This window comes from Sturnira hondurensis, unplaced genomic scaffold (assembly GCF_014824575.4).
Source record: "Sturnira hondurensis isolate 20B ecotype Veracruz unplaced genomic scaffold, ASM1482457v3 Scaffold0008948, whole genome shotgun sequence".
NCBI lineage: Eukaryota > Metazoa > Chordata > Mammalia > Chiroptera > Phyllostomidae > Sturnira > Sturnira hondurensis.
Window position 1 is genome coordinate 1,080,580 of NW_028081579.1, and position 27,450 is coordinate 1,108,029.

Below are 27,450 nucleotides of genomic sequence, written 5' to 3' on the forward strand. Positions count from 1 at the left end.
CCTGAACGCCCAAATTAACCGACTCGACTAGACTCGACCGAGCCAGACTCGACCGAGCTCTGCCGCCGCAGTGTGGCGGGAAGGGCCGCTCAGAACCATCACCAGCCACACTTGCCGCTCCACCTGGCCAGCGTGCGTCAGGAGTCACGTGCCGCGTCCTCCCTCCGGACCGACAGCCGGGCGCTCCCTTTTTCCGGAAGTCGCCCCTTTCAGCTGAGTCCCTCCCACCACGGGCGACGTCAAACTAAGCTTCTACCACTGCGCTGCCTCCGGCTCCAGGCGTGGGGAGGGCCGCCGCTTTGTTACAATAAATCTTGCTGCTTCCGCGCCCTTAAACATCACAGATGACGGTTTTGAAGTTACTGCGTGTGCAAGTCTCGGAGACGCGAGAGTAGAGTTTGAGAGGCCAGAAGCTAGTTATCTGGGGACCGCCCCCACAGAGGCTTCTCCCCCTCTCCGCAACTTGTGCCGCACTTGGTTCTGCCGAGACCCACGACGGTTCCGCCCCCTTCTTCCTTGTCATTGATGTTGTTGTTCTTGTCAGTGCCGCAGCCCCGACTGCCGGGAGCTCGAACTCGAGCCGGGGCCGCCCGGGCGGCGCGGTGGCGGCGGCGGCAGTGGCTGCGGCTGCAGCAGCTGCAACGGCTGCGGGGGCTGCTCCGGAGTCTGCGGGGGCGACCGGGGACCGGCAGCCATCGGCGTGGCCGGATGGCTCTGTGCGGGCAGGCGGCTGGGGCCGCGTCGCTGCCTAGCGAGCTGATCGTGCACATCTTCTCCTTCCTTCCCGCGCCCGACCGGCTGCGGGCCTCGGCCTCCTGCTCGCACTGGCGCGAGTGCCTCTTCTACCCGGCTCTCTGGCCCCAGCTCCGCATCTGCCTCCGGGTCTCACCCACGGAGCAGCCTCGGCTCGAATTCCTCATGCGCAAGTGCGGCTGGTTCGTGCGAGAGCTGCGCGTTGAGTTCGCCGCTGAGAATTACCTGAGCGGAGGCGGCGGCCCGGGCGACGGAGGAGGCGCGGACACTGGGACTGGCGGGGAGGAAGTCGAGGCCCTGCAGCTCTCAAACCGGTGGCTGGAAGTGCTGCGCACCTACTTGGAGCTGGTGCTGTGCGTGCTGGTCAGCATTCGGAACAACAGGTAGGCTCGTCGTAACCCGTCCACCCACCCTCCTTTCCCTCCGTTCCCTTCCGCGGGGCTCAGAGTCTCTCCTGCCTCTCACCCCGAAATAGATTGAGCAAGGATATTCCCGGCCCGCTTCGAAGCTTTCTTCAGTGGGTGAGGGGTGTCAGTTATAACTGGGCGATTTCATTGAGGCGGAAGGGCATAACGGGACTCACCGTACTACTTTATAAACTGTGATGCATTTGGTGTTTATCAGACATCCCTCCTGGCGCCTTCCAGACAATGTCTCATTCATCCTCTCGGTGGCGTTGCGATGGAGCTGACAGGCGCCGTCAATATTCATTTTACAGAGGGGAGAGTTTTAGCTTAGAGGGTGAGGCCTGTGAGTCTTGGGAGAAATAAAAACATAACTTAGGTTTTCTGACTCTGAACCTGCCCATTCAAAATAAATAGATCGTGGCGAGGGAGACAGGGGATATGTTATGTTATATGTTATATGTTGATATGTTAGTGGTGTCATAATTACAAGACTCCCTAAAAGAGCTCCTTAACAGCCCTTTTCTTATCAGGAACAGTTTTGATTAACTGAGCCAAGCACAAAGAGTAGGAGAAGTGCTTGTTAAACGTAGGGGTCGGAGAAGAGTCTGATCATCAGGGTTGGAAGTTCTTCCCCGTACACCTCCAGACCCAACTTGTTCCCAATGATTCACCTGTTATCACAGTTCAGCGTGGTGGTTGCATGTGTTGGGTGAATTGGCCTGTGTCTGCAAAGGGTAAGCACTCTTAACTATGCTCATTTTGCCTCAGGACTTGACTCTATTTCTGGGAATAATTTCTTAGGTTCTATGTTCTAACCGGTTATCCTAATAAATATCTCCCTTATTTCTATTATCTATTGCTCTCTCCAAAATCCCATCACTTTTGATTTTTTGTATCCCATCACTTTTGGTTTTCTATTCTAACTAACGTTACAATTAATGAATTGGAAGAACGTTCAAAAGGTCAAAAAGAGCAGTGTACATAGCAATAACAGCTGAGCAGTTCCTAAGTATTTTGACATTCACTATCTAAGTCATCCTTTCAATGACCCTGTGAGTTAATGTTTAGAAATAAGTTAATCTCACCTTTATTTTTGAGAATGTCTTGAGATACTATAGAAATATCGGAAGTTAATATGAATGTTAAAAATATAGATGAGACAGACTAGTTTTCTTTAAATTTTAACAAATTTGAAAATATTTTAAACACAAGTTTTTCTTTGGGTCCTCTGGTGAAGGCTCTTTGGGTCCTCTGGTGAAGGCTCTTTGGGTCCTCTGGTGAATCACTAAAAACTACAGACTGAAGTTCAATAAAGACCCACACCAACTTCATTTACCACTTTTGGTTTTCTAAAAATATAAAATTTAATGAGTAGTAAGAAGAACATTTGACAGTTTTCTGTATATTTCTGAGTTAAATTTACAGTGATTTTGTTTTATGAGTTCTGCCATTTTATAAGTAGAAGAAGAGGATATGAAACCTATCAGGTTACAAGCTTTATGCTTCCAGGCTGTGCTGAATTTTTTTATATAATACATACTACTCACACTCTTACTTTGTTGTGTTCCAGTTATTTTCAGGCCCCCAGAGAATAGAACTGAAACACCTGGAAATGTGGGAACTTCTCAAGTGTAGTGTTCTGAAAGGATATGTGACGTTTTGTTTTGCTCGACTCTGGGTTTCATATGCACATGTAATTTCAGAGTGACTATAGCCACCTTACTGGTACCTTAGGTATTAGGAACAACTGATGAGGATTGAGGAGGTGCAGAAATGCCTCTCAAAGGATGAAGTACAGTCCTCCAGGTTTCAGAGCTCCCCTTCTTCACTGCTAGGATACCAGCCATCTTGATGAACAGTAAAAAGAGAAATACAGAATGTACTCATTTGACTATAAGTTAAGTAGGCTAAATTTCCTGCAATTGTCCTGCAAGAAATTGTACACAGAAGTTCAAAACAACAACTTTAGGTATGTGTTTTTAGGATTCAATCTGGTTGTTGAGTGCTACCTACTGAAATACTATATTTCAGACTTCTTAGGAAAAGTGAGAGCTCCTGGACAGTAAGATTTTTGACAGTAGCTAATAGCTCAGTCTTTAAAAATACTTAAAACAGCCCTGGCTGGTGTAGCTTAGTGTTGAGCACCGGCCTGCAAACCAAAAAGGTCATGGGTTCAATTCCCTGTCAGAGTACATGCCTGGGTTGCAGGCCAGGTCCCCAGTTGGGTGCATGCAAGGCTCAACTGATTCTCTCTCACATCGATGTTTCTCTCCCTCTCTTTCTCCTTCCCTCTCTCTAAAAACAAAATAAAATATTTTAAAAATAGTTAAACAGTAGGCATAAGTACATTTCATCATCTGGTTTATTTTCTGGGCTATATAAGTATTTTTACATAATCTTTTGGGGGGTGAAATGCTATATTGGGGGCAGTCCAGTTTTTTTAAAGATGAATACTGGGGCAGGTGAGAAAGATTTTTTATATGAGATTGACTTTCTTTTTAAAATTCTGCCTTACAACTCTATAGATGTGTGTAGATTGACCATTTCATAATTATGCCAGCTTATATGCCCTCTAAGTAGTAGAAGTAGGTCTATTAAGAATTCATTGATTTGGTCTTGGTGATTTGGTCTTGGCATACGGACTTAAGGAGAGTCTTAACCTTTATATAGTTTTCTCAACATCAGTCTACCAAGACCCAAGAACTGATAAGCTGATTTAAACATACATTTTAAAATAGGTTAAAATTTCTTGAACATTTCATATTACTATCTAAGATGGTAGGAAATGCCTTGAAGGTTTACTACTGCCAACAGCCCTCAGCCTTATTATTTCCTGTCATATTGTAAAAAATACATGTAAGAATAGCTGTTCATAGTTTAGAGCTTACTTTTATTATTTATTTAAAGAAGCACATTTACAGAATAAATATATTAATAAATATATAAATATATATTGGGACTCTGACCAGTCTGTAGTACCAAGAGGTAGTTGCCTATAGAGAAGAGAGATGAGATGATGCATATCCAGCATATACCTTACCTTAAAATTGACAAATTAAAGTGGTTCCATAGGGATAGTTTCAAGGTCATTGACAAGGGATGAGACTCTAATATGCTAAAGAAACTAACAACCGGGAGGGCTGCTGAGAGGACTTAGGGCTCTATCTAGTCCATGTATACATTCTTACAAAGATTAATAAATGTTATGGGGGTGGTGAACACATACACCACACAAATGATGTATTATAGAATTGTACAACTGAAACCTATATAATTTATTAACCACTGTCACCCCAATATATTTAATTAAAAATAACTGATAATTGAAGGATAAGTAAAATTCAATAAAAGGTTGTCAAAGTAAAATATTTTTTCTGTATTAAATGAAGCTTTCTAGCAGCTTTTGAGTGATGATTAAATTATTTCCATTTTTATGTTTTAATTCTGAAGCAGGCTTGGAAGAGTTCACCTAAGTTTATATAGGACCCAAGATAACAGTCCTAAAAAAATCTGGTTTTTTCCTCCAAATTTTGAGAACTATGTGCCAAGCAGTGAAGCTCCTCATTCCCATAGAATCAATATTTTAGCCCTGGCTGGCATAGCTCAGTGGATTGAGCACGACGAGCCTGTGAACCACACAATCGCGGTTCAATTCCCAGTCAGGGCACAAGCCTGAGTTGCAGGCCAGTTCCCAGCAGGGGACACATGAGAGGCAACCATACATTGATATTTCTCTCTTTCTCTCCTTCCCTTCTTCTCTAAAGATAAATAAATAAAATCTTAAAAAAAATAATCAATATTTTAGAGGGGAAAGGCTGACAGAAACAAGTAAACAAATGAAAGAACATTTATTTCAATTGTGAAAATAAAATCTGAAAATACAAAAGGACTATGTAATAGTAACTAGGTTGCAACATTAGATAAGTGGTAAGAAAAAACCTCTTTAAGCTGCAACATGAATGACAAGATCTGAAGCAAATTACATTCCCGGCAGAAAACAATGTTAAAAACCCAGGCCTTAGGCCAGACAAAACTTTTGGCCTGTTGGAGCAGTAGGAAAGTACCATAAGAATAAGGGTAAAAGTGGTGTCATGATGAACTCTGAGAGGAATGGGTTAGGTTGTGTGGGCTCTGGAGTGGTATTTCAACTATATTGTAAGAATAGAGGAATTAATCAATTGAAAATTTGTTTTTTTAATATATTTTATTGATTATGCTATTACAGTTGTCCCATTATTTTTCTCCCCTTTATTGCCCTCTGCTCTGCAACCCCCCACCAGCATTCCCCTACCCGAGTTCATGTCCATGGGTCATATAAGTTCTTTGGCTTCTCCATTTCACATACTGTTCTTAATGTTCCCCTGTCTATTTTGTGCTCTCCCTACTAGGTATATTTCTTAGTCCCTGTACCATTTCTCCTACTCTTCCCTCTCCTCCTCCCCCTCCCCACTGCTAACCCTCCGTATGATCTCCATTTCTGTGATTCTGTTCCTGTTCTAAGTTGTTTGCTTATTCTGTTTTTGTTTTTTAGTTTCAGTTGTTGGTAGTAATGAGTTTGTTGTCATTTTACTGTTCATATTTTTGACCATCATCTTTTTCTTAGACATTTCCTTTAACATTTCATATAATAAGGGATTGGTGATGAGGAACTCCTTTAACTTTACCTTATCTGGGAAGCACTTTATCTGCCCTTCCATCCTAAATAGTATCTTTGCTGGATAGAGTGATCTTGGATGTAAGTCCTCCCCTTTCATAACTTTGAGTACTTCTTTCCTGCCCCTTCTTGCCCACAAGGTTTCTTTTGAGAAATCGGCTGATAGTCTTATGGGAACTCCTTTGAAGGTAATTGTCTCCTTTTCTCATACTGCTTTTAAGATTATCTGTAATCTGGGATAATATGATTATGATGTGCCTTGGTGTGTGCTTCCTTGGGACTCTCTGAGCTTCCTGGACTTCCTGGAAGTCTATTTCCTTTGCCAGATTAGGGAACTTCTCCTTCACTATTTTTTCAAATAAGTTTTCAGTTTCTTGCTCCTCTCCTCCTCCCACTGACACCCCTATGATTCAGCTATTGGAATGTTTAAAGTTGTCTCAGAGGTTCCTAAGCCTCTCCTCATTTTTTGAATTCTTGTTTCTTCATTCTGTTCTTGTTGAATGTTTATGTCTTCCTTCTTCTCCAGCGTGTTGGTTTGTGTTCCAGATTCCTTCCCTTCACTGTTGGTTCCCTGTACATTTTCCTTTATTTCATTTTGCATAGTCTTCTTTCTCTGTTATGCAACCATACTCAACCATTTCTGTGAGCATCCTGATTACCAGTGTTTTGAACTGTGCATCTGATAGCTTTGCTCTCTCTTGGTTGCTTAGTTGTTTTTCTCTGGAGCTTTGATTTGTTCTTTCATTTGGGCCATAACTTCTTTGTCTAGGTACACCTGTTATGTAATGAGGGGCGGAACCTTAGGTGTTTGCCAGGGCGGGGCAACATGGCTGGCTGTAGGGTAAGGGTCAAAGAGGGAACAGTGCAGCTTTCTCATTCTTTGCTGGCTTTCAGTCACTTCCTCTGCTACCCACAAGCAAATTGGGCCCTTCTGGTGCTGATTCCCAAGTGGGTGGTTTTGTGTATGTTGTAGGACCCTGTGGGTCACTCCAGCGAACTCTCCTGTGGGGCTGGGAGTTTCTCCCACCGCCCAACCCCCACAGGTTTTTTCAGTCAGAGGGTTTTGAGACTTTATTTCCCTGTGCTGAAACCCTGGGTTGTATAGTCTGTCTCTGCTCCCTAGTTGTTCCTCCCGGTATATCTGCACACAAATGTGGGACTGCCCAGTTTGCCAGCTGCCACCTCACCCACCAAAGTCCTCCAGCTGCCCCCTTGCCAGGAGTCCTGTCCACCCTGGCTGCCCGTCTCCATTCCTCCTATAAGTCTGGATAAATGATTCTTTCTTTACTCCTCGGTTGTCAGACTTCCATACAGTTCAATTTTCTGGCAGTTCTGGTTATTTTTTGTTTTTAAATTTACTATTGTCCTGCTTTTGGTTGTGCGAGGAGGCACAGTGTATCTACCTACACCTCCATCTCAGCCGGAAATCTCAGGAAGATTAAAATCTGTTTGAAAAATTGTTAAGAAAGGAGTTATGTGATCTAATTTGCATTTTAAAACAGTCACTCTGGTTACTGTGAAATTAATGAATTATGAGAAGACATAAGAAAGGAAGCAGGGAGATTGGGGGTGGGGCTTTGCCCACAGATCCTCCCCCCCCCCCCCCATTCACCATGAATGAGAATAAGCCTACCAAGACATGATCTGCTTGGGGAAGAAATGTGGGCGATCTCTCAAAGGAGAAAGGCCAGGAGCCTTTTCCTCAATGGGCTTTTATTGTGTCTGTCTGCATAGGAATACAGGGTGTATAGGTAAAGTTCATCAATCATTGTCAGGTAGTAATGATCAAACAATAGATAACATTCAGAGAACTCTGAGGGCTTATTTTGAGTCAGGGTCAGATAGCTAAAGGGCCATAAAACTTTAGGGAACAAACTCACTTCATGCTTGGACCCTTAACATTTAAATTGAGGGTATTAGCAAAATGGGTTTTGTAGGATTTTATGCATTCTTTCTTAGGCCTGATTGCCTTAGGGAACCTGCCCTTTCCAGCACAGGGCACCCACCTCCAGCATTGTTTCAGGCTTAAGACAGGCAGTGGAAGTAAGGCAGCCAAGAGATTAGGAGATTTCTTGCAGACAGAATGAGGACTCAGGCTATGTCAAAGCTAGGGGACAAGAGTCCATCACCCCCTTTCTCCATAAACCCCCAAGTCCTTCCCTGAGGGCCTCCTTGTGACCATGCATGTCTTAGGTCATACCTGTCTTGAGGAAGCTTACCCATCATTGGCTAACAGGTCATGCACTGGGGTCCAGGCAGGGTGAAGTAAAGTGGACAGAGGTGATGCTCCTGCCAGGGAGATAAGCTTTGTCTCCTTAGTGACTTATGGTCCCAAGGCTTTTTCACTCAGCCTTAGCCATGGCGGGTGCGGGTGGGGGCGGCAGGGTGCAGGGGAGAGTCACAGCTTCTGAAACCAGGTAGGGCGGTTCCCAACAGGAGATTACTTGGAAAGCTGTTGCAATGATCTAAACAAGAGGTGATGAGGACAGTTGAGATGAAGAAACATGGATGTATTTGAAATGTATCTTACAAGTAGAGCCAAGAGGACATGCTGATTGGATATGGATTTTTGAAAAAGGAAGAATCGAACATTTTTTACTATTTATCTTTTAAGACTCACTCAGTTTTCTTGTTCTTAACACTGTTAAAGTTATCTTTTAATAGTATTTTAAATAGCAATTTTATATGTAAATCTTATTTTTAAAAATCTTTTTGGGTAGCCTCTGGGATTTGACTTTGACTGCAATTCTGAGATGGTAGTGGAATAAATGGGTGTGTTTCTCCTTAAAAAACTAAATACCTAGGATTGAGACATAGTTTATTTTCTGAAAATATGGCTTATCTTTGGTATTTGCTCCTCTGCCACCAAGTAACTTTCAAGCAAGGCCCGATTCACACAGGCCTGAATAAATTTAAATTAGTCTTTTGAACTGCTCCCAGAAACTTCCCAGTTTTCCTTACTGCAGTCACTCGTAATTTTCTTTTCTCTGTTTTCTCTTCTTTCATTTTCTTCCTTCGTGTAAAACCATTACTACTTGGACGCTAGCTGGTGTGGCTCAATGGATTGAGTGCCGGCCTGTGAACCGAAGTGTCACCGGTTCAATTCCCAGGCACATGCCTGGGTTCTCAGTCCCGATTCTCAGGGCACATGCCTGAGTTGCAGGCCCGGTTCCCATTTAGGGATGTGCAAGAGGCAACCACACATCGATGTTTCCCTCTCTTTCTTCCTGTCATCCCCTCTCTCTAAAGATAAAATAAATAAAATTTAAAAAAATTTACTACTTGGAATTTGCCTAAGTCTGGACATAGTATGAGCTGTGGGTTCAAGATGATGGAGCTAAGTAGAAAGGAAAAAGCAGATGGTACTCTGCACAAAGACTTTCCTTCCCTTTACCCCCATATCACTGGTGTCATCACCTATAGCACTAAGCCCAGGAAAACCTGTTCTACCCACTCAAAATCTGTACCCTTCTATTACCTTTCTTAAGTGGACAAGAAAAGGAAGGAAACAGAGGACAAAGTTAAGGTACATTTTAACCTTTTTTGTTAGATGTTTTTAGTAACTTCAAAAGATTCACTCTTAGAAATCTCAAACGGACAATTTAGAATCAAGGGAGAGAAGAAAGGTAAAAGATTTAGATCTTCTGTAGCTTAGACCCACTTTCTCAAGCCACACCCCCTCTCCACAAAAAGTCCTATTAGAGCCACCACCAGGGTTATGGAACTGGGTAAGGCCTATTCCTAGTTCCAGTTGAATAGAGTTGAGTAGGCATGTTCTGGACAGGTTTTTAACATCCTAAGCTAGTTTTCATGGAGAAACAGCAGTTTTCAACAACTGTATAATCTAGGCAGTATTATTTTATGGATGGTGAAACTGAGGCACAGAGTAGTTAAATGAATTTGCCAGTTACGTAATTAGAGAACTGACTGCCTTGTTTTCTAATTTTTAAGTAAAATTTTCAAACATGCACAAAAACTAGACACAATGAACCTATTGCCCAGTTTCAACAGTTTAAGAATTTTTCCATATTTTTATCTTTACTGAAATATTTTAAAGCCAATCTAAGATATTTGTGTCGTTTTACACTACTTAACTTTAGTATAAACTGAAAATTATGGACATTTTTATGTATAACCACAGTGCCATTAATATACTTAATAAAGTTACCAATAATTACTTAGTATCACCTGATTTTTTTTACATGAAACACAGTTTTATTCTTATATTTTTTATTCTTATTTATTCTATTATAGTTGCCCCAACTTTCCCCTTTGCCTTCTTCCACCAGCCCATTACCCACCCATTCAATTCCCACCACATTGTTCATGTCTGTGGGTTATTCATACATGTTCTTTGATTCCTTCCCCCATTATCTTTGATTCTTTGATTCTTTCCACCACATGTTCTTTGATTCTTTCCACCATTATCCCCTTTCCCTCTCCTCTGGCAGCCGTTAGTCTGTTCTATGTTTCCATGTCTCTGGTTCTGTTTTGCTCAGTTTATTTTGTTCATTAGATTCCCCTTATAAGTGAGAGACAAATTGCACATCACCTGATTTTTTAAAAATTGAGTCTTTTAAAAGAACTTTATTTCTACTCGAAGATTCTAAACTCATTTACACTTGAAATGTAACCAACATTAACTTTTCACATCATTGGCACACAATGCATATTTTAGTAATTGAATAAGCAAAGAGTAGGAAAGCAGCCTCTCGGCTAAGTTTCTAAGTTATAAGTACATAATGATCTGATTTAGCTCCGTATCTAGAATTGATGACTTTTTAAAATAGAATTAAAGAAAAATGCAATTAAGTTGAGAATTCATTCTCTTCTGGCAATTTTACATGTTTTAGAAAGACTGATCATCGAACACATTTTAGGATTTTCAGAATTCATTCTCTTCTGGCTATCTTATGGTTATATATGATTAATAGTACCATAGGGACAGAGCTAAGTTAATTTGAAGAATTAAAATGAAAGAAATGTTGTCTAACCAACTGTGACATTCTCCCAGCGTGTTTTAGTTATATGCTTTTTGAACACTTGCATGTACAGGAAAGAACCCTGTTTGCTTCATTAGTTCACTTGGTTCGACAATAAATGAATGAATGTATAAACTAAATAAATAAAACTAAGGTCACAGATTTCATCTTTAAATAAAAGGATTATGTGGTGCGATTCCCATGTTACTGTTATAAGTGAAACATCTGTGTATTGCCATGGTTCAGTGGGTTCTATGCTAGTACTATTACCTCGATGTTCTTTTCAGTCTCTTTTTTATCATCTGAGACAATAACAAGCCACCTGGGGGCTATATACAGTCTCCTTGCTTTCACCATATGATCTATAATCTAATTTTAACCCGATATATATGAAAGTTGCCCTTGAGTTGCCAGTGTTTGTGTGTGTGTATGTGTGTGTGTGTGTTTTAAAGTGAGTTGTTATTTTCTATGTGACTCAATAAATAAAATTTCACTTTGAATGGAAAAGTTAGTACCTAAAAATTTTCCACAAATATCTCTTATATACTACTCTAAAATATGCCGCTTAACAATTTTTCTAAAAAATTCCCCTTTTTTAAAAGATTTTATTTACTTATTTTTAGAGAGAGGGGAAGGGAAGGAGAAAGAGAGGGAGAGAAACATCAGTGCATGGTTGCCTCTTGTACACCATCCATGGGGACACCTGGCCTGCAACTCAGGCATGTGCCCTGACTGGGAACTGAACCAGCGACCTTTTAGTTTGCAGGTCAGCACTCAATCCACTGAGACACACACGCACAAAAAAAACAGGGTAATTTTTCTAATACCTTTGAGTAAGACCACTGTACTCAAGGACAGGGTTTAATTATAAGAAACAATATGAACTAAGTAGTAGTCAGAACACAGGTTCTCTACCTTATTCTGCCCTAACTAGTAGTGCAGTCTTACACAAGTCACTTCAGTTTCCTCCATCTATAAAGACAAAGGAATTAAGCACTGGCTGGTGTAGCTCAGTGGACTGAGCGTCAGCCTGTGAACCAAAGGGTTGCTCATTTGATTCCCAGTCAGGGCACATGGCTGGATTGCAGGCCAGGACCCCAGTGAAAGGGCTCATGACAGGCAACCACACATTGATGTTTCTGTCCCTCTCTTCTCCCACTCTTTCCCTCTGTCTAAAAATAAATAAAATCTTAAAAATAAATAAATAAATAAATAAATTAGATGATTCCACAAATTATTTCAGCTTCAAAAGTATATCAGTGATGCCTCTGTAAAGAAAGTTTTTATATGCATTATTGGTTATACTGTAACAAGATTATTACCATTTTATTGCTGCAAATAAAAAAAATTTTGTTAAATTGCCCTTGAGTGGCATGTCTAATATTGCTGGGACATTTAAAAATATTGTATAGGTGGAACTAAAACAGAAATCTCATAGGGAGCCTCCTTATATTAACTTGCTAAATTTTAATAATGCAGGCTTTTAATTTTAAAAATGATTTTCAAAGCCCTGGCTGGTGTACTCAGTGGATTGAGCACGGGCCTGCGAACCAGAGGATCGCGGTTCAATTCCCAGTCAGGGCACATGCCTGGATTGCAGGCCAGTTCCCGGCAGGGGACACACGATACATTGTGTGTCCTCGGCAGAGGCAACCATACATTGATATTTCTCTCCCTCTCTCCTTTCCTTCCCCTCTAAAGATAAATAAATAAAATATATATATAAAAAAAGTTCTAGTGATAAAAATGTATATAAAACCTTTAAAAAAATGATTTTCATGTAAATTAATTTTTTATACAGGTGGAAAAGCTATGTAAGGGTAATTTAAACTTCTTTTCTGAATTCCTCCATAGTGTGCATTTGTAAAAATAGAATATTAGAAAGATAAGTAAAAGTAAAAAATTCATCTGAGGCAGTAGCTGGTAAAATGTAATACATCTTTCTACAAAATTGGAATAATTAAGAGTGGTTTTCCTTTAATATGTCTTGTACATTTTTTCACACTATCAAAAATTCTACCATGCACTATTCACCTATTAGAAAGGTCAAAATCCAGAACACTGCCAACATCAAATGCTGCCAAAATATAGAAGGAATGCAAAATGGCGCGGTCACTTTGAAATATGGTTTAGCACTTTCTTGTAAAACTAAACATGTATTTATGATACAGTCCAGCAATTGTGCTCCCTGGTGTTTGAAAGGAGTTAAACACATAGATCGTAACAAAATCCTGCATGTGGACATTTATAGCAGCTTTATTAATAATTGCCAGAATTGGAACCAACCAAGATGTCCTTTAATAGATGAATATATACATTAACCTTGGTACATTCAGACAGTGAAATTACTATTCGGTGCTTAAAAGAAACCAAGCCATAAAACAACATGAAGAAACCTTAAATACATATTTCTAGCTGAAAGAAGACAATCTGAAAAGGCTATACACTGAATAATTATTATTATATGAGAATCTAGGAAGCAAAACTATGGAGACAGTAAAAAAAAATAAGTGGTTCCCAGGAGTGGGAAAGAGAGAGATCTGAATAAGCAGAGCACAGAGGACTTTTAGGGCAGTGAAAAGCTGTATGGTATAATTATGAGCACATGTCAATATATATTGGCCCATACCCATAGAATGTAAAACACCAGGAGTGAACTCTAAGGTGAACTGTGGACTTTGGATGATTATGATCTGCCTGTTAATGTGGGTTCATCCTTGGAAAAAATGTGTCATTCTGGTGAGTAATGTTGATAATGGTCGGAGGAGGATATGCATGTGAAGGTAGGGATAAATATTTCCTCTTGATTTTGTTGTAAACCTAAAACTATTCTTTAAAAAAATGAAGTCATGGACTTCCGCCAAGATGGAGGCATAGGTGGAAACACTGTGCCTTCTTGCACAACCAAGTTTGAACACAACAAAGATTTGGAGAACTAGGATACACCCAAAGACCAGAAAATGGAATTATATGGAAGTCCGACAACTACGAACCGTTCAACAGGACGGTAAGAGAGGCGGAGCCAGCAGCGGAACTGGGTCGGGCAGGACAGATCCCCCGACCTAGGCGCACAGGCAGCCCGGAACCAGTCGGGGTGTGGGGCAGACTGACCAAGGTCGCACATTCGCGCACAGTCAGACGGACCACGCAGGCCCTAGGGGGCGAACCCAGTGGTGGAGGGCTGACAGCAGTGGCACACTCGCATGCAGTGGAACAAAATGCGTGGGCCTGGTGACGGTGGTGGCTGCGGTGCCGGTGGGGGCCACGGCAGCAGGCGGCAGACGGGAAGCCATTGTCCCTCTTTGACCCCGCCCCCACATACAACGTCACAACCCAGCGACATAGTTGCCCTGTTCTAGTGAACACTTTAGGGCTCTGATCTTGCTATGGAACAGGCACGAACAGCCCAAAAGATGGTGCAAGAAGAACTCAAAGTCCCAGAGCCAATAACTCTAAGCGACCAAGAAATTGCCAGCCTCTCAGAAGCACAATTCAAGACACTATTTATCAGGATGCTCACAGAATTGGTAGATTATAGTCACAAATTAGAGGAACATATGAAGGCTAAACTAATTGAAATGAAGGGAGATGTCCAGGAAACCAATAGCGATGGAAAGGAAACTGGGACTCAAATCAATGGAATGGACCAGAAGGAAGAATGAAACATCCGACCAGAAAGGAATGAAGAAATGAGAATTCAAAACAATGAGGAGAGGCTTAGGAACCTCCAGGGCATCTTTAAACGTTCCAACATCCGGATTATAGGGGTACCAGAAGGGGGAAAGAAACAGCCACAAGTGGAAAACGTATTTGAACAAATAATAAAGGAGAACTTCCCCAGTCTGGCAAAGGAAATAGACTTCCAGGAAATCCAGGAAGCTCACAGGGTCCCAAAGAAGTTGGACCCAAGGAGGAACACACCAAGGCACATCATAATCACATTAGCCAAGACCAAAATGAAGGAGAGAGTCCTAGAAGCAGCAAGGGATAAGGGGACAGTCACCTACAAAGGAGTACCCATCAGACTGTCAGCGGATTTCTCAAAAGAGACCTTCCAGGCAAGAAGGGGCTGGAAAGAAGTATTCCAAGTCATGAAATCCAAAGACCCGCAGCCAAGATTGCTTTATCCAGCAAAACTTTCATTTAGAATGGAAGGACAGATAAAGTGCTTCTCAGATAAGGTCAAGTTCAAGGAGTTCATCATCACCAAGCCCTTATTATATGAAATGCTAAAGGGACTTATATAAGAAAAAGAAGATGAAAAATATTAACAGTGAAAGGACAGCAAACACACAGTTATTAACAACCACACCTAAAACAAAAGCAAACCAAGAAGACAGCTAGATCAGGAGTGGAACCATAGAAATGAAGAACACATGGAGGGTTAGAAACGGGGGTGGGGGGAGGAGAAGGGGGGAGAAGGCACAGAAAATAGCATAGATGGTAGGTAGAAAATAGGGGGAGGGCGAGAATAGTGGGGGAAATATAGAATCTAAAGAACTTGAGACACGTGGTTATAAACTCGGGGGGAGAATGGTGGGGGAGGGAGTGTGCGGGTGGAGGGGAATGAAGGGGGGGAATAGAACAACTGTAATGGTATAATCAATAAAATATATTTAAAAAATGAAGTCATTTAAAAATTATATCATGGTAATACATGAGGTCCCTCCGGAACAAGTACAGCCTTTGTTACTGTAACGAGTACAGTTTGCACAACACTTATGTAACCTACCAGCCAAGGAAAATGGACTGGAATGCACATGTGTGAGCAATGGCAACTTCACTGTACTTGTCAGAGGGGGAGGTAGATATAGCTGATGAGCATGTGTACTGTGTGGCCATTGCATTCAAAATGAACGAGTAGAGCAATGAATCTGCATCAAAGTTTGCATTAAGCCGAAACATTCCTCCACAGAAACTATTCAGATTCAGAAGGCCATAGCTATCAATGATTGGCAGCTTCATCACAACAACATGCCCACTCATGCATCACATCTTGTGCAAAGTTTTTTGGTGAAACTTCAAATCATGCAAGTGACTCAGCTCCCCTAGAACCCAAATTTGGTGCCCTGTGACTCCTGGCTTTTCTCAAAACTAAAATCACCTTTGAAAGGAAAGAGATTTCAGACCATCCATGAGATTCTGGAAAATACAATGGGGCAGCTGATGGCTATTGGGAGAACTGTGAGGTCCCAAGGTGCTTACTTTGCAGGGGGCTGAGGCGTCATTGTCCTATGTACAATTTTTCTTGTATCTTTTATCTTCTTCAACAAATGCTTCTGTTTTATATTACATGGTTGAATACTTTCTGGACAGACTTCGTATATTGGTTATACACTATTTAAAATAAATGATTTTTTTACACCCTGATTTGGACATTCAGTTTGTTGAACATTTTAAGCCTCCTACAAACTCAGAGTATATGTAATTTACTCATTTAAAAAATACGTATTTATATCCTGGCCATCAGAGTAATTAAACATGGAATTTGCTTTTAAAAAAATCTCTCACCCAGCCGCCTCACTTCAATCTGGCCCCACCAGGGCTCTGATGGGCACAAGGGTGGCTAACGCAGTGATGCCCCAGGTCTGTGCTCCTTGGCGAGCTCAAGGAGGACATGTGGTTGGCATCCCACAGCCAGTCTGTGAAGGGATGTGATTGTGGGAAGGTGGTATCTGGTTCTGATCTGACTTTCACACTGAGACCTTTGCTTGGGGGAGGGGGCAATTTCTCTGCCCTGACTCGCATGGCTCAGTTGGTTTAGCAGCATCCTGCAAAGGGAGCAGTCGCAGATCTGATTCCTGGTTAGGGCACATGTCTGGGTTGCGGGTCAGGTCCTCAGTCCTGGCATGTGCAAGAGGCAGCTGATCTGTGTTTCTCTCATAGATCCATGTTTTTCTCCCCTTCTTTCTTCCTCCTCTCCCTTCTCTCTAAAAATAAATAAAATCTTTTAAAAAAACATATCAGTCCCCCCCATCATTTCTTTTTGTTTTTGAAGTTTTTTGTGGTTTTTTAAATTGAATTATAATTGATATATAAAATTACATTTGACATATAAAATTATAGTTTCTTGTGTACAACATAATGATTTGATACTTGTACGTGTTGTAAACTGACCACAGTAAGTCTAGTTAACCCCCTCTCCCCATCTTAAACCCATTGCATTTATTTCATTTCTGTGTTCCCTGTAAGACAGTAAATTTCAATCAGGAAGCACAACTCCCCCTCTTCCCCTGACCTATGCTGAAAATCATTTGTAAAGAAAAGTGCTACTGATAGAAATGGGTTGTATGTGTAAGCACAGTAAAGAAAAAAATTTAAAGGATATGTTATTATACCTACACATATGCGTATATGACAACTGATTCTAAAGTTTATAAGGAGGAAGCAAAAGACCCAGAACAGCCGACACTATTGAAGGAGGACAACTAAGACCTAGAACTGAGACTACCTGACTTCAAGACTTACTACAAAGCCACAGTAATCAAGACAGTGTGGTTGTGGTGAAAGAATAGACAAATAGGTAGAACAGAATAACCCAGAAATAGACCCACGTAAATATAATCAACTGATCTTTGACAAAGTAACAAAGGCAAAACAATGGAGAAAGAGTCTTTACAACAAACAATGTTGGGACAGTAGGACATCCAGTAGACACAGACCTTATATGCTTCACAAAAATTACCCCAAATCCGATCACAGACCTAAATGTAAGACACAAAACTATAAAACTCCTAGAAGATAACAGGAGAAAATTGAGAGTGTCTGGGGTTTGGTGATGACTTTTTAGATACAAGACCAAAGGCACAATCCATGAAGAGAATTGATAAGCCAGACTTCATTAAAATTAATATTTTCAGCTTGGTGAAAGACACTGTCAAGAAATAAAAAGAGAAGCCACACACTGGGAGAACATGTTTGCAAAGGACATATCTCATAAAGGACCATTAAGGAAAATATATGAAAAGTCAGAAATTCAGCAATAAGGAAGCAAACAACTACTAAAAAGTGGGCCAGAGACCTTGACAGACATCTATGTATTGTCATCAGAGAAGGTATATAGGTGGCAAATATGCATATCAGAGAAATGCAAATAAAAACAACAGTTAGACAACACTACAATTCTGTGGCCAAAATCTGGAGCACTGATAGCACCAAATGCTGACAAAGATACAGAACAACAGGAGCTCTCATTCATGGATGGTGTGAATGCAAAATGATACAGTCATTTTGTAAGACAGTTTGGCAGTTGCTTATGAAATTAAACCTACCCTATATAATACCAAAATACTCCTCCTTTGGTATTTACCCAAAAGAGTTGAAAACTTTTTTGTTCACACAAAACCTTGCACAAAAATGTTTATAGCAATTTTATCCTTAACTGACAAAATCGGAAACAACCAAGATGCTTTCAGTAGGTGAATGGATAAATAAATAAACAACCAGATGTGGAACATTATTCAATGGGTTGTTTTTTTTTAAGTGAGTTATCAAGCCAGGTAAAGACATGGAAAAAACTTGAAAGTAATTACTAAGGCAAAGTAGCCAATCTGAAATAGATAAATACCATATGAATCCAACTATATAACATACTAGAAAACATAAAACTATGGAAAAAGTTAAAAGTTCAGAGGTTGCCAAGAGTCAGCAGTAGGCAAAAAAAAAAAAAAAAAAAAACATTAGACCATAAAAGGAAGAAACTTAAATACGTATTACTAAGTGAAAGAAACCACTGTGAAAACACTACTTAATGGTTTCAAAGTCTGTACTTTATTATAAGTATTCCCAGCAACATGTAAAGTAATTGCTCTATATACTTTATAACACTTAGTATTATCAGACTTTTTAACTTTAGAAATTCTCGTGTGTGAGTGGTACCTTATTGAGGTTTTCATTTTCATTTCCCTGGTAACCAGGATGAACATCTTTTCATTAATCAACTTTTTTCTTTAATATTTGTGTTTTTTGTGTCTTATCTAAAAAATATTTGCTTAATCCAAAGTCACAAGATTTTTCTCCTGTATTTTCTTAAGCAGTATTATAGTTTTAGCTGTCAGGCTTACGCATATGATCCATTTCAAGTTTAAACATGTGGATACAGTGACATATATGAATGGATCTAGTCTGGTGTCTCTGTTCAGTTCCATTGATCACTACATCTATGCTTAAGCCAATACCACCATGTCTGTGATCTATTGGTTAAGGAAGAGTCTTGAATTCCTATAGTGTATGCAATCTAACTTTGTTCCTTTCAAAGTTGTTTTGGTGATTCTGATTTATTTGCTTTTTGAAACAGCCTGCTAGATTTTGATCAGGATTGTGTCGAGTCTATTGATAATTTGGGGAGAACCAACATGTTAATAATATTCCAACATGTTAATAGTCTTCCAATAAACAAATGTAGTATATTTCTCCATTTGTTAGGTATTTGATTTCTCTGAACAATGTTATATAATTTTCAGTGTAATTTTATAAGATTAATTCCTAAATATTTCATATTTTGATGCAACTGTAACTAGTACAATTTTTTCACATTTCAATTTTCAGATGTTCATTGCTGGTTTATAAAAGAGAATTGATTTTTATGTTTTGACCTTACTAATAAACTAAGTTATGAGTTCTAGTAGATTTTTTTAGATTTCTTACAATTTTTGTGTAAATGATTAAATAATTGGCAACTAAAGATCATTAAGATTTTATTTATTTATCTTCAGAGTGGAAAGGAAGGACAGAGGAGAGAAATATCAATGTATGGTTGCCTCTCCTGAGTCCCCTGCTGGGAACTGGCCTGCAACCCAGGCGTGTGCCCTGACTGGGAATCGAACCGTGATCATGTGGTTCGCAGGCCCAAGCTCAATCCACTGAGCTACAACAGCCAAGGCTGGAGTAAATTTTTAATAGTTGGTTTATGTTTCTTGTCTGCTAATTTCTTCACCTCTCATTTCTGGGTATGTCTCTTGATTAATTTTTTCCTAGTTGTAATTTTTCCTTTGTCTTTATGTCTGATTATTTTGATTGGATGCCAGACATTGTTACTCTTTGCATTGTTGAGTCCTGAGTTCTTTGATTATATTTATTCCTTTCAAGAGTGTTGGGTTTTAATCTGACACATAGTTAATTTATGTGAAATCAATTTCATCCTTTTGAACTTTGCTTTTAAGGTGTGTCAGGGGAGATCCAAAATATCCTTTATCTAGGGCTAATGAATCACTGCTAAGGCATGGCTTTTCTGATAGCCCTACCCAATACCCCTGTACTGCAGTATCTATTAGCTTTTGCTGGTGGAAACATAAACTTCCCACCACTGTGTGTGCTCTACTACTTTCCAGTAGTACTTTCTCCAGCCTTGTGTGGTTTTTACCCCACATATTTGCAGATCATTACTCAACCAAAGACTTGGGTAATGTCTTGGCAGTCCTCTCTGCAGATTGGTGACACTCTGTGCAACTCCCTTATCTCTGGTACTCTGTCCTCCAAATCCTAGCCACTTTGGGCTTCCCCAAATCTTTCTTCTCAACTTAGGGAGACTGCTAGAGTCTGTTTGGGTTTTCCCATGCTGCGATACAGGAAACTGTATCACAGGTTGTTATCTGAAACAAGGATAGTTCTCATCTCATTTTTACCCCTTCCAGGGATCAGTCCTATATTGTTTATTGTCCAGTGTTTGAAACAGTTGTTTCATAGGTTTTGTCTATATATAAATTGTCTAAATATAAATTGTTTCATTTTTATATGTTAAAATATTTCTCTAATTCATTCTATTATTTCTAAGCTTAGAAAGTCTTATCCCTCAGAAATTAGATCACTTTCATATCAGTTTTACCTTCATGTGATGTTTTAGTATATAATGATATCTCTGCAGATTATTTTGGTCTATTGAGAAGTGCCTTCGATTTCTCTGTTTCACAGCAATTTTCTAAAAGATTTGTCTATATTCATGATCTCTCTTTCCTTACATCCAATCTGATCTTTTATCATCATACCACATAAAATGACTTCCATTCTGATCACCATGTTGTTAAGCCAAAAGGACCTGTTAGTACTTGTAAGACCTCAAGGCAGTATTTGACACTGCTGTTTGTCACTTTATTCTTTGTAAAAAGTTTTCCCTTGGTCTCTGATTTCCACACTCCTGATTTTTCTCCAACTTCTGACCTCCCCTTTGCAGCCTCATCTTTCTCTAATTTAATTGTTGAAGTTCCTCACAACTTAACTTTTTGCCTGCTATTCTTCTCATTTATACTCTTACCCTAAGCCCTGTTGCTCCCATCCATGACTGAAGTTATCATCCAGATAACTGCTTGCTCCACACATGGAATTGCCTTCTCTACATCTTAATTTGACTATCTTCATGATTATTCTTCAAGTTAAATTTTAGAATCATCAGGTTTTTTAGTGAAACTAAGGTTATTCATTTGGAAAAACGAGACATACTATTCAAATGTTATTTTTCATTTACTTAGATTTTTTATCACTCTAGTGGACTATTATGTTTCTTATTAACTTTATTATAAGTGGATTCTCCAGTTGGTTATTATTGGCATTTACACCAAGAATTTGTATTCAGTTATTTTCTCCTACTTTGTTTAGAATTTTACTATTAGAAAAGTATATGTTTTGTAGCTAAAATTATCTAAAACAAAGATTTTTTACATAGTTTTTTATCTCTCTTGATCATAAGCTATACTTTTGATCATAGAACTGGGAAGGTTCTCTAGATTTTAGTCAAACAGTATTTCTTACTGAGAAGATATCTTCAGGGCAGTGCCCTACCCTTTGACCATTAAAGATGTTTACTGGTTTGGGAAAATTTTAGATTATAGTTAGCATCTATATAAAACTTATAGATTATACAGTTCTTTCATATGTCATTTTGTTGTCTATTCATCTCAGCCTTTTTAGGTAGATGATAATAATACTGGAAAATAATTGAGTTGCAGGGACATTAAGAGACTTGTCCATGGTCATTAAAATATTGAGTTCCTGAACTAATGCTATAGCCCAGTCCTCATTCTATAGAGCTCATGCTGTTTGTACTGTATCATATTGCTTTTCATTGTATGTAAAAAGCAATCTGTAAGTACTTAATTGGATTCTGAGTGAGTTATGAGGTAGAAACTTTCCTAGAATATTCATTCTGAGTACTTTTTAAAATTTATATTTTTATATATGAATCACTTAGACAATCATTTAAATTTTTTTTATAGGAACCTCCAGAAGTTTAGCCTTTTTGGAGACATAAGCGTTCTACAACAGCAAGGAAACTTGTCAAATACATACCTCAGCAAGGTGGACCCTGATGGCAAAAAAATTAAGCAGTAAGTTATATAGTTAGAGGAAAGGGGCTTATATAATAATAATTTTACTTTTTTGAGAAATTATAAGATACCACCAGAAGAGTAATGATTATTTTGCTAAAAAGAACATGTCCTGGAAATGTCTTAACTATAAAACACAGTGATCATTATATGCCATTTCATGTCATAAATTTTAAGACAAATCAAAGAACTTTCTGGTTAATTAATGTTTTATACAACTTACCTACTTGCTTTTGCTATAATATAAGTTGTATGTCACCAGTCTTCTGCCATACTGGTCTAAAGTGCTGCTTTCCTTGAACATATCTTTATATGTTTAACAGATCTGTAAGTTTAATACATCTTATTCATAATATTTTAATGAGAATTTTAATGGTATTTATGATAATATTTGTGGGTTGGATTGAAACTAACTGAGAGAAAATGAAACTCAACATTGCATGCCATTTTACTGCCTATTTTCAAAAGACAGTTTAAAAGATTAGAGCTCAGTGTTAAGGGGATCATTGTGGCATGTGTTTTCCTTACAGAATTCAGCAGCTGTTTGAAGAAATACTGAGTAATAGTAGGCAATTGAAATGGCTGTCCTGTGGGTTTATGCTGGAAATAGTAACCCCAACATCACTGTCATCTCTCTCAAACTCTATTGCCAACACTATGGAGCACCTGAGTTTACTGGATAACAATATTCCTGGTAACAGCACTCTTATCACCGCAGTGGAACTAGAGCGATTTGTGAATCTGTGCTCACTTGCCCTGGATTTCTGCGACTTTACAGCTGAGATGGCAAGAGTCTTAACCGATAGCAACCATGTGCCTTTGCAGCGACTGTCTCTCCTGGTCCACAATGTTTCCGTGATGCACAAGTCTCTGGACAACATGCCAAATGATGAGCACTGGAAAGCCTTGTCACGAAAGAGCACCAGCCTTCGGGTCTATATAATGGCTTTTGATATCAAGGGTGAAGATATGTTGAAGATTCTGAAGCCCAGTATACCACTAGAGAGGATTCATTTTGACAGCTACATCACTTGTGTTTCAGGAGCTATTGTTGATCTCATATCTAGACAGTATGACAAGTTCCTCACTCATTTTATATTAATGAATGATGTGATCGACACTTCTGGATTTCCAGATCTTAGTGACAACCGAAACGAAGATCCATTGGTTTTACTAGCGTGGAGGTGCACAAAGCTCTCTCTTTTGGCAATTCATGGTAGGCGATTTTTGTTCACTATAATTTGATATTAATCTTACATCTAAAATGTTCTGTGCTAATAAAAAGATAGCACTGGCATTTATAGTATTAAAATCTTATAACAGTCTTGGCCAGTGTTGCTAGGAGCATCGTTTCCACAAACCAAAAGGTCACGGGTTCAATTCGTGATCAATGAAAATGCCTAGGTTGCAGGTTAGGTCTGGTCCAGTGCATCCAGGAGGCAACCAATGGATGTTTCTCTTTCACATTGATGCTCCTCTCCCTGTCTCCCTCCCTTCCCTTATCTCTAAAATCAATAAGCATGTTCTCCCGTGAGAATTTTAAAAGATCTTATAATGAATTGATATGCAGATTTTTCTACTTTGTAAGGTTATAAAATATACCAACAAATGGAAAAATCACATCTCTGCCCTAAGTTCTGCTCCAAGTTCCCTGTTACATTTTTCTTCTACCATGTAATTGATAGTATTTTATAAAAATGGCATTTGAAGTTAATTTTTCTGAGAAAACATATGTATTTACCTGCAGTAGAAATATTTCCTCTAATCACAAATCTTTCAAAGAATAACATGGAAGAGAAAGTGTGATTTCTTTCATGCCCATTGCCTTTTAGATTCTAGGTATTAACATGAATTTATATGACTTTTTTTTTCTAATGGTGGTTCCATTGATTAGGTGTGTTCTTATTTCATACTGGGGACTTTCATCTTAATTTGAGCTTGGGGGAGAGAGTTTCTATTCTGACAAGTTGGAGGAATATTTTACTCCCTTTTTTTGATACTCCCTTTTTTACAGAATACAAATTAGGAAGTCTCTATGAACATCTTAAGCTCTCTTTATTAGCTCTGTTTCATTGTTTTTGAAATTATTTTTTTAGCCTGTATTTGTGACTTGCTTTTCAAGTTTTGTTTTGTAATTTAATCAGCCAGCAGAGGTAGCAAAGACTAGACCAATGTTGAAGGTAATAAATGATGATTTTGTATCAGATAAAGAAATGTCAGGTTATTCAAAAGTTAAATTAACCCCTTTTAAAAGTTTTTTCTTTTAAGAAATAAGAAGCTGTTAGAGACAGCTAAAGCCCCTCCATCCATTCTCCTTTTATTCCTTCCCAGAGGTAATTATTCTGAAATTAGTATATATTATTCCCCTGACTGTTTTATACTTTATATATCTGCTACTGACAATGAACAATTTATCTTTTAAAGTTTAAATTATGACTTTGTCACTTTCGACTATGAATGATTTTTTCATTAATGAGAAATATCAATTTATGTATTATTAATGAATACATACTTTTGAAATATAGAATTTGTTCTTAGTGATATATTACTATCCAAAGCTATAAAATTATATTTTAAATATATTTGGTTTTACTAAATGCGGTGGTATGAGAATAGGATTATAGCACCTTCCATTTCACCACCCACAATAATGTTCTTGGAGATAATATCAAACCTGTCATTTTTCTTTTTCTGGCTAATCATACTTCCTTCTCGAATCTCAGTATATTTTTACTTCTATTTAAGATTTTATTTATTTATCTTTAGAGGGGAAGGGAAGGAGACAGGGAGAGAAATATCAATGTATGGTTGCCTCTCGTGCATTCCCTGCTGGGAGCTGGCCTGCAACCCAGGTATGTGCCCTGACTGGGAACCAAACCATGATCCTTTGGGTCGCAGGCCCATGCTCAGTCCACTGAGCCACACCAGCCAGTATATTTTCAGTATAAAAAATATACTGAATCTCAGTATATTTTTAAAAGAAAAGAACCAAAGTAGTAAGTGAGATACAAATTTGTGGAAAAGACTAACTTATATAGACAAAATAAAATGCAAGGAAATTACAGTGCTTGTGTTTTGCTTGTTTTTAAGGTTACACAGTGTGGGCACACAATCTCATTGCCATTGCTCGTCTTCGTGGCTCTGATCTGAAAGTACTTGAAGTCACTGAAGAAAGCATTGATTTTGACCAAGGTGAACTTGCCGACCAGGATGTGGATCCAGTGCATAACCTTATTGAGCAGGTATCCCTGGGCTTGGGCCAACCTTGGCATGCAGTCATGGACATCGAATCACTCAGTGTCTTCACTGAACCAAATCGTCATTTTTACAGAGAGATGCAAAGCTTCAGCGAAGACATTTAGCTTTTTTTTTTAAATGTACAATTCCTGTGGTTACATATGCAAGTAGGGTCCCATTATGTTTTTTTTTTCAGTAGTATGAATTAATCCCTTTGTGCTGTGTTTAATCAGTATTAGCTTCATAGAGTTATATATGTATATTCTACTTCTTGATCAAAGAACGTACTCGGGTATTGGTTTAGAAGTTCAAAGTGACTATGTATAGGGCTTTCACGGTTAATGAACTTGTTAACAAACCTTAAGAATATACAACCGAAGGTTTTCTGAGGTTGCTGGCTAACTTTGTTTTTCACTGAGTTACTCTGCCTTTTTGATGTTTTTATTCTTTGTGTGTCAGAGTTCAGAACTCAGGAGCCAAAATATTTTTATACATATATAGAAATATATCCATAGCCTGGTAGATTTGTATGCAATGCACTGCATTCATGTATTGTAATAGCATTTCATTAATTTTTATTTGAAATGGAAGGGAGGATAATGTCCCAAATGATTTATCCTTAACAGAAAAACCAAGACTTTAACTTTCATTACATATATAAAATTGATATCACCAATTACCATTCTGAATTTTGTACAGTACTAGGTTAGAACATTGCTTAATCCTTTTTTTAAATGCATTTACATAAACAACATACTCAAATTGTTGGATTTTTAAAAACTATATATGACATGATTTTATTTATCAATTATATTACACATTTAAGTTAGCTTTTAAGCCCAGATTTCAAGTAGTGGAGGAAGAAAGAAACTATATTCCAGGGTAAAACCTCCTAAAGAAAATCAAAAAACAGAATTATAAAACACACATGCTTACAAACATTAGTCGTGAAATCCCTAGCAACAAGTCACTGGATTTTTCTCTGTCAGCACGCGTGTCAGCTGCCAAAGAATAGACTTAACTGAAGAAGTGCCCACATGCTGGCAGGGGCCGGCCCACTCTGGCCAGCCAGATACTGCTAGATTGTAATATTTAAGGTCGAATTTCGACCTGTGGTACACAGCTGTGCTGTGGCTCAGTCAGCAACCTCAGAACTCTGAAAAACAAAACAAAAAAGAAAAAAGAAAAAAAAAACCATGCACCTGTTTCACTGTGAATAGTGAATGTAAAGGAAGAAAGGAAAAACTGAAAGCTTGTTCTATCACAGGTATGAGCTGCTATGATACATGAAGAACATTCCATGAAGTATGTTTTAAAACCTTGTTATATCTGAGAGGCTTTAAAAGCCGATTTAACTGTTTCAGGGCAACCGCGGTACAGACGTGGTCTCTGTGAGACTTCCACCTGACCCCAGTTTTAAGTGGTACGAATGTTGTGCATTTAATGTTAAAGGACAGTCTGCAATAATAAAGTAGCCAACGTGGGTGCCCAGCAGTGCTGAGACCTGGCTGCTCTATTGTAAGCTTTGGAAACACAATTTATGCAACAGATGTCCAGATATGATTCTATTTATGGAAAAAGTTTATATGTGTTTTACAAATGGTTTTACCATCTTATATTAAAATGACCTTTTGACAGGTGTGCACTGTTTTGTCTCCAGTGGGCACATACCATGCGGATTTTATATGTACATCAGTAGTGTGAATCCACTGGCACAGTGTGTGTAAATGCCAGATGTGGTGAGATTTTATCTTATAAATGTGATCAGATAAAATAACTCCTGACAGAAACTGTAAGGAAACCAGCTGAATGTTTGACCTGATGACTGATGTTGTATGGTTTATGTTAAATGTATATTCTTTTAATCAATGAATAAAGCATTAAAAAGTGATCGCTGAAATACATTTTATTGTATATGAGGCATGAAAACTATTAGTGTTAAATAAACTGCAGTACCCTTATGTTGTGTATAATCATATGTTAGCTCCTATTGTAACTTGGCTAGTGAAGCTCAAATTTGAGAACCTATCATCAAGTCTTAGGCTGAATAATTTGGAGGATTTTAATTTTTAACTAATTTTGGCAAAATACACGCATAA

At 38.8% G+C, this 27,450-nt stretch overlaps 1 protein-coding gene and 1 non-coding gene across 2 annotated transcripts; both read left to right on the forward strand.

Annotated features, from left to right (window-relative positions):
* Positions 1-501: 501 nt before the first annotated feature.
* FBXO33 (F-box protein 33) lies at positions 502-27,242 on the forward strand. The gene is made up of 4 exons (XM_037056397.1): positions 502-1,136; positions 22,004-22,114; positions 22,645-23,330; positions 25,205-27,242. Exons 1-4 carry the CDS (start codon positions 526-528, stop codon positions 25,474-25,476), a joined length of 1,680 nt encoding a protein of 559 aa, XP_036912292.1. The 5' UTR covers positions 502-525; the 3' UTR covers positions 25,477-27,242.
* On the forward strand, positions 16,258-16,502 carry LOC118993953 (small Cajal body-specific RNA 6). Its single transcript, XR_005067973.1, has one exon.
* Positions 27,243-27,450: the final 208 nt, after the last annotated feature.

Coding starts and splice junctions, on each gene's coding strand:
- FBXO33 (XM_037056397.1), top strand. CDS start 526: ATGTTGTTGTTCTTGTCAGTGCCGCAGCCCCGACTGCCGGGAGCTCGA. Junction 1,137..22,003: donor GTCAGCATTCGGAACAACAG/GTAGGCTCGTCG, acceptor TTTTTTTTATAG/GAACCTCCAGAAGTTTAGCC. Junction 22,115..22,644: donor GATGGCAAAAAAATTAAGCA/GTAAGTTATATA, acceptor TTTTCCTTACAG/AATTCAGCAGCTGTTTGAAG.